The 11,591-nt window shown below is 40.1% G+C and overlaps 1 protein-coding gene across 1 annotated transcript; it reads left to right on the top strand.

The window, feature by feature from the left end:
* Positions 1–94: 94 nt before the first annotated feature.
* LOC138952233 (tryptophan--tRNA ligase, cytoplasmic-like) lies at positions 95–11,460 on the top strand. Its single transcript, XM_070323849.1, has 10 exons — positions 95–226; positions 1,852–1,992; positions 3,048–3,156; positions 3,600–3,719; positions 5,179–5,361; positions 6,307–6,514; positions 7,128–7,300; position 7,445; positions 7,634–7,774; positions 8,123–11,460. The coding sequence occupies exons 2-10, from the start codon at positions 1,857–1,859 to the stop codon at positions 8,279–8,281; spliced, it is 1,230 nt and encodes a 409-aa protein (XP_070179950.1). The 5' UTR covers positions 95–226; positions 1,852–1,856; the 3' UTR covers positions 8,282–11,460.
* Positions 11,461–11,591: the final 131 nt, after the last annotated feature.

Raw genomic sequence — 11,591 nt, forward strand, 5'->3', positions numbered from 1 at the left:
TCTTATCTGGGAAAATGTCTTGTCCCCATACTGCCCAATTCTACAATTGGTGTGAAATGAAAATGAAAGTGCAGATTTATCCAATGAAATGTTTTGTTTGAAGTTAGCACAGACTTGAACCAATGAGAAGCTGCCTTACACCGGTATTCTGACGCAACACATGGTAGCCCCAGTGAGTAACGTGGTCGGTGGACACCCTACAAACATTCTTATCAAATATTAACAGGTCAGGTTCTTTGATGGGATGATATGTCTGGGAAAATTTTTGCTTTATCATTAATTAATAATTGGTGGGGTGTTTCCTTTTTCTTCTATTCGTGATTTTGTGTATATGAAGTTATAAGCAGAGCGAGATGTGTGGTCAAAACTCAAGATCATGGGAAGGGGGAAGAAATTATGACGGGTGGATTAATCGTTTAGTGAACGCAACTTTCTGTACACATACAGCACAAGTATGCCGGTTTTTGGCTCACGTAAGTGTAGCCTATGCGATGATAAACTTTGTCTGTCTGTGCGTGCGTGCGTGCGTGCGTGCGTGTGTGTGTGATAGAAACTTTAACATTTCCGAGTCTATGGATAAAGCTCGCATAAGAAGATTACGTCTCGGTCAAAAGACAGTGTTTGACGTGTGTGATAGAAACTATTTGAAGACGTCACATTATGACGTAAGAGGGTTAGACGTCACGCAAAGGAATTACTGAAAGTCTCGGTCATTGTTATTGTGAGCGGGCCGAGACTAATTGGCAGATCCAGGGTCTCCCTTTCTTGCACAGTTTCACCTATGCTTACTGTGTGTGTATGTGTGACGGAGTGATTGAGTTTGTGTTACTGTTTGTCGATTTCTTACACGTCTGAGCCTTGAAGGCTTCGCCTCTTGTTTTATTTGTGTATATTGTCAGATTACTCCCCTTTAATTTCGCCGTCGATAGCGCGCAACATAGTGTCTCTGAAGATTGATGCACGTTTAAGACCCGCTGAAGCAGACGCTTTTTGGCTCACGTAAGTGTAGCCTATGCGATCGTAACTTTGTCTGTCTGTGCGTGCGTTTGTGCGTGCGTGTGTGCGTGTGTGTGTATGTCTGTGGTAGAAACTTTAACATTTCCGAGTCTATGTGTGAGTGGTTATCCAAGACTATGGATAAAGCTCGCATAAGATTACGTCACGGTCAAAAGTGTTTGACGTCAATTAATGCATCATGACTGCATGCCTCCCTGTAGTCTTTCTCTCTCGCGTGGTGTGTGTGGTCTCGGTCATTGTTATTTTGAGCGGGCCGAGACTATTTGGCAGTCGTGTCCCTGTAAGTAGGCTACATGCAGACACAGACAGATCTAGATCTAGTGTCTCTCTTTCTTGCACAGTCGTCACCTAAGCTTACTGTGTGTGTGGGTGTGTATGTGTGACGGAGTGATTGAGTTTGTGTTACTGTTTGTCTATTTCTTACGTGAGCCTTGATGGCTTCGCCTCTTGTTTTTGTTGCATTCTTCTCATAACAGTACACATCTTTCTGTTAGACGGTTACTCGATCTAACATCATTCATGTTGATCGTTAACGGGAGAAAACTCATGACTACTTTATTTATACAGTGATTGCTTGGTAGGCTTGTAATACTGACATTTTTTTTGTTTTGAAGCTGATATCTTATGTTGCACATGATGGCATCAGATTGTAATATCTATAATGTTCAGCTCACTTCAACTTGATTTGTGCTATTATAAAGATAATTTTGGCAGACAGTTTGTTAAGTTACCCAGTGTTTCATCAGTTATGCTCATCACATGCATACTTATAGAGCCATGTAGTTGACAAGTCTTTGTAGTCTGCTGTCACACCTGTGTTTTCTTTTTGTACAGGTAGAATGGCAACAGAAGAATCCACAAAAGCTATGGAGGACGTGAAGATCGGGGATGCAGCGAAGGAGCAAGACGATATTGTTGATCCATGGAATGTGCAAAGTTCATCGGAAACTGGTGTTGATTATGACAAACTGATCAGTAAGTTGTCTGAAACTGTGTATGAGACAACATTTGACAAAAGGTGACGTTTTCATGTCAGTATGTCCCAAATGACATCACCAGTACATTTTTCATTCTATCTAATCTGTTTTCGTTCTATTTTTTCTAATAACATGCGTTAACAATTGATTGCCAACTGGAATGGAAGAGCACAAAAATTGTAACTTGATATGTAGTTTCTCTAGAGGGAAAACATCTTCCACTTTCATGTCAGTGTGTCCCATGCAACATACATTTGCCAAACAGCTATGCGTAAGTAGATTATTTGTTTGTGGTATAGAACATACTGATCAACAATCAAAGTCAGTTTTCACATTCATGTTCTACCTATTTCTTATATATGTTTATTCTTTTGGCAATGGTGAAATGTCAGCAATCGTGTGTCATTCGGGACAGTAGACATGACACCTGACCTTTTGTCACTGTCTCGTATACATTTTTGTGTTCGCTTGTGTCTGTACAGCAAAATCTGATTTTATGGACATTAAGTCTGTTTTATCAAAACATGTTCATAACATAACATAACACAACATAAACAGCTTATTAGGAATTCAGCCTTTCGGCTGGTATGATGTATACAATACAATGATGTTTAAACTATCATGTTAAAGAATCTGTGACAAACAAGGCACAGTGACTACAAAGGTCTGTCTCCCAGATATCTTCCCAAATAAAAATCCAACAAATGTCTAAAGAAGATTACGCAGAAGTATCAGGATTTAGAGTTTTGTGAGAGAGGGGGGAAAAGTGTGTGTTTGAGGCAATCTTCCTTAATAGCCCTGTGTAAATTTCACCGTCACACGGAATGAATCTAAAATGTTTACTCTTCTTTCAGTGTGTGACATTACTTCCACGGGGCTGTTTTTGGAGATAGCTGTGTTGGTCATGAAGGCCTCCTAGCTTTAAACAGTTATCTCCCCTTGATGACAATGGACACACAAGCTGAAACTGAAAGCTTCCAGAAAGAGTTCAGTTATTTTGTTAATCAGCATGCCTTTTATATCCATATGCTTGTAGTGTGGTTTTTGTTTCAGAACGGTTTGGAAGCAGCAAAATTGATGATGCCTTGATACAGAGAATTGAGAAAGCCACTGGCAAGCCTGTCCATCACTTCTTGAGAAGAGGAATATTTTTCTCACACAGGTATATTTTTTATGGTTACATTTGGTGAACGTTTCGTTTTAAAATTCTGCTTTTGTACAATTGTAATTTAAAAAACCAAAAACATTGCCAACGAATGGGTAGGACTAGGAGAAACAGATTCAGATTCTCATGAAAATATAAAATCGTCTGCCTAAGAATGAAAAAAATGGCAGACTGAGAGGGGAGAATGAAGCTGACATAAGATAAGTTAAGAAAACTTTAATGTCCATTTTCATTTTACACAAACATTTCTTTTGGCACCAAATCGCATTTCTGATAACACAAAGACATGATAAAAAAGCTTAATTTATAAATATATCACAGTAACTGACGCTCTTGCATAAAACACACACACACACTCGCACACACAAGACTGTAATTTCTAAACGAGAGTAATCAGATCCTTTGCTGCTTGCTGTAAGTGTGAGGCTTGTATTGTGCAGAGACATGTATGCGCTGATAGAAATGTACGAGAAGAAACAGCCGTTCTACCTGTACACCGGGCGAGGTCCATCCTCGGACGCCATGCACCTCGGTCATCTGGTGCCCTTCATCATGACCAAGTGAGTGTGGAAAAATAAAAAAACCAAGATGAATTATTGGATTGTTTAATTCAGAACAAAACAATCACAAGAACCTTGACCTAAGTCATTGTTCTGTCATTGCTATGACCATTTTGGAGATAGTCTAAGGCCTCAAATTAACTGGGCGAAGTCAACAACGCGAAGTATACCTCGCGAAGCTGGTCACACGAAGCTTTGGCTCTAAGGTTTCAATAAAAAACTGTGCAGTCTTCGCAAAGTCGACTGGGACTCAATGAAAGACCGCCTTAAAGATAAGTCACACTAGTTTTGTCTGGTGTGTCTCTTGTTTGTGCGCTTTAAAGGCCGTTACATTGTGGTTCTTGTGCTTTAAAGGCCGTTACATTGTGGTTCTTGTGCTTTAAAGGCCGTTACATTGTGGTTCTTGTGCTTTAAAGGCCGTTACATTGTGGTTCTTGTGCTTTAAAGGCCGTTACATTGTGGTTCTTGTGCTTTAAAGGCCGTTACATTGTGGTTCTTGTGCTTTAAAGGCCGTTACATTGTGGTTCTTGTGCTTGTTTTGTATCGGCCTGAATGAAATGTTCCAATGATTTAACCTTTCTTGGTTTTTGGCTCACGAAGTGTAGCCTATGCGATCGTAACTTTTGTCTGTTTGTGCGTGTGTATGTCTGTGGTAGAAACTTTAACATTTTGTCATTTGAAGACGTCACATTATGGCATAAGAGGGTTAGTCGTCACGCGTCTCGGTCGTTGTTATTTTGAGCGGGCCGAGACTAGTTGGCAGTCATGTCCCTGTAAGTGAGCTACATGCAGACAGATAGATCTAGATCTAGTGTCTCGCTTTCTTGCACAGTTTTACCTATGCTTACTGTGTGTGTGTGTATGTGTGTGTGTGTGTGTGTGTGTGTGTATGTGTGACGGAGTGATTGAGTTTGTGTTACTGTTTGTCGATTTCTTACGTGAGCCTTGAAGGCTTCGCCTCTTGTTGATTCTTGGTTTGGAATGTTAGCAGTCTATCTGGGTTTTTTTTATTTTATTTCAAGCGTGTCTGTGTCCATCATGGTCAGTACTCTACTCTGTCGGGCCTTTTGTGTTTGGGCTTTCTTTGTCTTGTGTGCATGAACTGTGTTCAGTATTTGGTATTTTGCATTTTTTTAAGTATTTTTAGTATTTGGTTTATATCTTACTGTCCTTTGGGAATTTTTTCAAGGCAATCTGGGCTGCTATTGGTATGTTTGGTATGTTTGTTAGCAGAGAATGGGATTTTGTTTCAATGAGATGGTCTCCTTATGGTGGTAAAGTTAAATAAATCGTAGAGATGGTTTCTCAGGTGACATAGCGCACCCCCGGTAAGTGTGATTTGTTGGGAAGAGATTAAGATTATGTTTCAATGAGCTTGTCTCCTTATGCTCGTAACATCAAGTAAATCTTTTGGTTTTCCTAGCAACATCCCTGCATGTATCTTGTCTTGTTTCTGCAGGTGGCTACAGGACACGTTTGATGTGCCGCTGGTGATCCAGCTGACAGATGATGAAAAATACCTGTGGAAAGATCTCACTGATGAGGAAGCACATAGGCTGTCCTATGAAAACGCCAAAGACATCATTGCTTGTGGATTTGACGAGGAGAAAACCTTCATCTTCAGTGATTTTGACTACATGGGGTAAACCTTTTTTCCTTTTTGTTTTTGAACACTTTTCATGTTCTAGAAACTGAACAAATAGCCCTGACATTCGCACTCTATGTAATGACACATGGTAAGGGGAAGAAACCTTCAGATGTAAGTTACAAATCAGTTTGGGAAAAAACAGATACTTCTGTTGTTCTGAGATTTTTATTTCATTTATGTTGTTTTTGTTTTGCTGCTTCCATTTGTTTGTTTGTTGGAATGGAATCTGGTTCAGCAGAATTGTTTTCCTGTTAGCATTTCTTTGATAAAGGATAGAGACTTTTGAAGTAGCTGTGAAAAACCAGGGATGTTGACAAGTTGAGTTTTCTTCACAGCCCTAACCTTCATCCCCTTCTCTTTCCTTGCTTGTTTCTTTGGAAATATTAATTTTGTACATTTGAGTGTCTTCTTGTGTTTGTACATTTGAATGTCTTGTTGTGTTTGTACATTTGAATGTCTTGTTGTGTTTGTACATATAGTTGTATTTGAGTGTCTTGTTGTGTTTGTACATATAGTTGTATTTGAGTGTCTTGTTGTGTTTGTACATATAGTTGTATCTGAGTGTCTTGTTGTGTTTGTACATATAGTTGTATTTGAATGTCTTGTTTTGTTTGTACATATAGTTGTATTTGAGTGTCTTGTTGTGTTTGTACATATAGTTGTATTTGAGTGTGTTGTTGTGTTTGTACATATAGTTGTATTTGAGTGTGTTGTTGTGTTTGTACATATAGTTGTATTTGAGTGTGTTGTTGTGTTTGTACATATAGTTGTATTTGAGTGTCTTGTTGTGTTTGTACATATAGTTGTATTTGAGTGTCTTGTTGTGTTTGTACATATAGTTGTATTTGAATGTCTTGTTGTGTTTGTACATATAGTTGTATTTGAATGTCTTCTTGTGTTTGTACACATAGTTGTATTTGAGTGTGTTGTTGTGTGCAGGGGAGAGTTCTACAAGACAATATGCAGGATCCAGAGAAGGGTCACCAACAACCAGGCCTGGGGAATCTTTGGCTTCAACGGTGAATCCAACATCGGCAAGAATTCTTTCCCTGCCATCCAGGCCGCACCCAGCTTCAGCTCTTCCTTCCCGCACATCTTCAACGGCAGGACCAACGTCCCGTGTCTTATTCCCTGCGCCATTGACCAGGTTTGTGGTTCCTTGTGGTCCCAGACAGCTTGATGAGACAATGATGGACGCAATAGTCTAACGGTTAAATCATTCGCTTTCCTTAATCTGTTTGCTGCCAGGACATATTTGTACAAAGCATTACCTGTATTTACCTGTATTGACAATTTACAGTGTGCCCTTGGTGTAAATATGAATACACCACAAACACACAAACACATTGTTTCTAGATTTTCTTCTTCTTCTGTTGTTGTTTATTGAACGGTTGCCGGTAAAAGCAAGCTACCCAGGATGTCAGCTGACGTCCTACTAGCAGCGGAAGTGTTAATTATGGAAAATTTGGGGTTTGAATCCCGGCAGCATCTGCATGATCTCATCAGAATTTATATTTTGAAAAAAAGAAAGAAAGATAAGTTAATGGAACACTTTATCAAAATAAAACAGAACATTCAATAGAACCTCAATTATTTCAAAGGACGAACAAGATACCCAACTGACAAATTATATAATAAAGGGTGATCACTCAGCTTTTGATGTTACTTTTGGAAGATGACAGGAAGCAAAGTCACATCTACTATGTAGATTTTTTATTCTTTCTTGTTAGCTCGTCTTCAAGTAATGTCCAATTTTTCAGGACCCGTATTTCCGAATGACGCGTGACGTGGCGCCACGTCTCGGCTACCCCAAACCCGCTCTGATCCACTCCAAGTTCTTCCCCGCCCTGCAGGGACCCAAGACCAAGATGAGCGCCAGTGAACCCAACTCCTCCATCTTCCTCACCGACACCGCCAAGTCCATCAAGAACAAGTTACGGTCTCACACAAACACACTTGTACAGTGAACCCAACACCGCCAAGTCCATCAAGAACAAGGTACAGTCTCACACAAACACACTTCTACAGTGAACCCAACTGTTGGGACTGTGATAATTTTGCTGGTTTGGGACATGAGAGTGTTGTCCAAAGAGTTCCAATAACACAGATAGTAAATTCACCACAAAACGTTCAACAAGCAAACAAAAAGGAAAAAAAGAAAAGAAAATTGAATGTCAAGAGAGATGATGTGTGATCCCACAGGTGTGTAGGCTTCCTGGCCATATTCCTTGTTTGTACGTTATCCACAATTTTTTTCTCTACGCAGGTCAACAAGTACGCATTCTCTGGAGGGCGAGACACGACGGAGGAGCATCGTAAGTACGGCGGCAACTGTGACGTGGACGTGTCATTCCAGTACCTGCGATTCTTCCTGGAGGATGACGAAAAGCTGGAAAAGATTCGTCAGGTTTGTACACATTGTTTTTGTCTTTGTTGGTACAGTATGAATTAAAATTGACAATGGTCATTAGGATTGCATTTTCAATGATCGACTAGTTGAAATTGTAGGTTATTTGCCTGTACTTATTGGTAACTACTATTATTGACTGTGAATTAATAAGTTTGTGTGAATAACAGTGTCATTGGGAAATTAATCCCAGTTAAGTTTTAGTTTGTTCAATTGAATGGTCAGTGTTGAGTGTTATTTATTACACACTTCTGTATGGAAGATATATACCACTGTAGGTGTGAAACTAAATGTAATCTTATTTGAAAAAGAAAAGTACTTAAAAGGATTGGTTTTTTTTTTCAACAGGACTACGCAAGTGGCGAACTTCTCACAGGATTTTTGAAGAAAGAATTGATAGAAATTTTACAGAAAATAACTTCTGAGCACCAGGAACGGAGGGCGAAGGTCACAGAGGAGGTGGTTAAACGATTCATGACACCACGCAAGCTCAAGTTTGACTTTTGACCACTGACTTTAATGTAGCAAACAGACACTTTCTGTGGCACTAGTCGCAACTATTGACCCGTCAGTTTGACCGTGAATATGTATTGCAATAGACAAGTTTCAGAAATAATTCTGTCAGGGTTTTGGTGGACTGTGAAAATAAGTTGTATTACTTGAAGATGAGGCCAGCTGAGCTATTCAGGTCGTTTTCTCCCAGGGGAAAGCTAGCAGCAACAGAGTTGCACATCCCAAGTGTGTGCGTGTTTAGGTGCAATCAGCCACATGCGCTTCTGGCAGAATGACCGAGGTCTTGCCGCAGTGGTGACATGGGGGTGGGACATGGATACCGTCTCTGAGTCTGCTTTTAAAGTTGACCAGTGTCCGTCCAGGCTTGGATTCGAACCCATGATCTGCGGATCAGAAGTCAAGTGCTCTACCCACTGAGCTACTTGGCGCTCTCAACACAGTGTCCGCTTGATATGATGCCTTTTTCTTTTGAAAACATTTTGATCAGACATTATTATTCACTGTGACGCCAACAGTGTGGCTTCACTGGTTATTCCCAATGAGCTAAACATAGCTCAGTTTGCCTTTACTTCAAGGGATACAACTCTTCCACAGACCATACAAATCCAGACAGAGTTATTTCTGATCTTTGTTTTTTAAGTGAGAGTGATGAGTGGATGCAGCACGATAATTTGAAACAAAAGATGACCTTGGGATGTTCAGCACAGCTCTGTGGTCACTGCTGAAGGATCCATCCACAAGAAAGAGACACTGGACGGTGTTACTGTTTGACTGACCACAGGCAGACATCTCACTGGACGGTGTTACTGTTTGACTGACCACAGGCAGACATCTCACTGGACGGTGTTACTGTTTGACTGACCACAGGCAGACATCTCACTGGACGGTGTTACTGTTAGACTGACCACAGGCACACATCTCACTGGACGGTGTTACTGTTTGACTGACCACAGGCACACATCTCACTGGACGGTGTTACTGTTAGACTGACCACAGGCAGCCATCTCACTGGACGGTGTTACTGTTGGACTGACCACAGGCAGCCATCTCACTGGACGGTGTTACTGTTAGACTGACCACAGGCACACATCTCACTGGACGGTGTTACTGTTAGACTGACCACAGGCAGACATCTCACTGGACGGTGTTACTGTTTGACTGACCACAGGCAGACATCTTACTGGACGGTGTTACTGTTTGACTGACCACAGGCACACATCTCACTGGACGGTGTTACTGTTAGACTGACCACAGGCAGAGAAAGACATCTCTAGCTTAACATACCTCAACAGTCTCTTTCCTTCTGGCTTGGGAGGGAAAGGAAACGGCACACTGAAAGATAAAAGACAGTTTGGTGTAACCACGTGCAGCTGTTTTGTTTTGTTTGTAGTTGTTGTTATTTGTTCTGAATTGTTACCGACAGCGACAGCTTTGTTTTATTTGCTTAGAACTGTTTTAGGATTTGCGCCATATAAATATTCTCATTATTTTTATTATTATTATTTGATCAGAAACAAAGAAGTGACATAAGCATAAACCTGAATTTATGAAGCTTTGAAAACTGAAAATTATAATGATATGTAGCAGTTAATGAACCTCTGATGACGGCCCTCTCTATGTTAAGGCATCCTTGTGGTTGGGGCTAAGTTTTGTATGATTTATTTTTTACTCATTCTTTCTTCTATTTTCTTTATCATCCCCTCAAGTTTTGAACGTGCAACAAACATTTAAGGACCTATTTTGACAAATTTATGATGATTGGGATGTGCAAGCTCAGCTCTTATATTCACTTGCATGTGTTAAATGTAGATGCCTATGCCACACATAACCGATTTTTTCATCTCATGACCAAAATTGTGTGAATTCTCACATTTTAACCAAAGCGATAACTTATATTTTTACCTCTGGGTCACCTGAAACTGGGTCTATGTCAAATCACCGCTTGAAGATTCTGTCATGAGTTTTCTTTTTTGTATACCTTCATGGTAGTAATATAGAAGTTCAGCTGCAGTGATGGTTTGGGGAAGGTCGGCAAAAATGGAATGCGAACATTCTATATGGTTCACTGTGAAATTCATTTGTTTGTGTGCTTGCTGATTTGTTATTTGTTATGAATGTGTCTGGTGTGCATGTAGACAAGAGTGACTGAGATAATTGCTAGGATATATATGTAGATGCTATAATTTATTGCACCACCTCATTTGAAACCACTTTCTGTTTGTTAAGAATGTTAAAGCTTTGTGTTTTGAAAGAGCTGTCTGAACTAGATAAGAGAATACTTTGCTACCAGCCAAAGAGAGTAAAAGGAAGGGGAACTAAGATGAAATATGTACTGTTCTGTGTGACCACTTGCCTTTTTTTTTTAATGAATAAATAAAAAGCGTAATGAAAAGGCAAAAACATATGAACCTATTCTATATGGACTTGGAAGAAAAAGAGGCAACAGAATCTTCTTCAAGCTAAAATGGGCTGGTTATTAAGACATTTAGCATCAGCTCTCAAGATCTTTCGAACAGATCCTTTTCTGAATCCTGTGTGAAGTTGCCAAGGGGTGAGCCCTGCTCAATGAAAAAGTAAAGTTTGTCACAATAAGCTGAGAGTTAATTTTGAAGTCTGCCATTGTCTAGGAATAACGTTTGATTTCTGACCATTGTTCTTTTTGTGCTTCACTGCCAGACAGCTCTTGAAGCGGCCCATTGAAAGAATTCATGAATAATATCAGTCTTACAACCTCAGGTTAGCTGGACATGTGAACAGATTGTCTGATGGTGAATACATGTGATTTTAAATCCTACCCCCCGTGGGTTAGGGGGAAGAATTTACCCGATGCTCCCCAGCATGTCGTAAGAGGCGACTAACGGATTCTGTTTCTCCTTTTACCCGTGTTAAGTGTTTCTTGTATAGAGTATAGTCAATGTTTGTAAAGATTTTAGTCAAGCAGTATGTAAGAAATGTTAAGTCCTTTGTACTGGAAACTTGCATTCTCCCAGTAAGGTAATATATTGTAGTACGTTGCAAGCCCCTGGAGCAATTTTTTGATTAGTGCTTTTGTGAACAAGAAACAATTAACCAGTGGCTCTATCCCATCTCCCCCCCTTTCCCCGTCGCGATATAACCTTCGTGGTTGAAAACGACGTTAAACACCAAATAAAGAAAGAAAAGAAAGATTTAAATCCTCAAATATGTCCGGGTTTGTTCAGATTGTGTGTGCGTGTGCGTGTGTGTGTGAGTGATATACAGTACTGTAGTTGACTAAATCTGCTCCAGTATGCACTTTGATACAGTGCTCCTGTTCTGTTGATCA

Source organism: Littorina saxatilis, linkage group LG17 (genome assembly GCF_037325665.1).
Source record: "Littorina saxatilis isolate snail1 linkage group LG17, US_GU_Lsax_2.0, whole genome shotgun sequence".
Lineage (NCBI taxonomy): Eukaryota > Metazoa > Mollusca > Gastropoda > Littorinimorpha > Littorinidae > Littorina > Littorina saxatilis.

What these genes read in the sequence shown, in the direction of transcription:
- LOC138952233 (XM_070323849.1), top strand. Translation starts at nt 1,857, where the DNA reads ATGGCAACAGAAGAATCCACAAAAGCTATGGAGGACGTGAAGATCGGG. An exon ending in TGATTATGACAAACTGATCA is followed by an intron (nt 1,993 to 3,047) that starts GTAAGTTGTCTG and finishes TTTTTGTTTCAG; the next exon opens with AACGGTTTGGAAGCAGCAAA. An exon ending in AGCTGGAAAAGATTCGTCAG is followed by an intron (nt 7,775 to 8,122) that starts GTTTGTACACAT and finishes TTTTTTCAACAG; the next exon opens with GACTACGCAAGTGGCGAACT.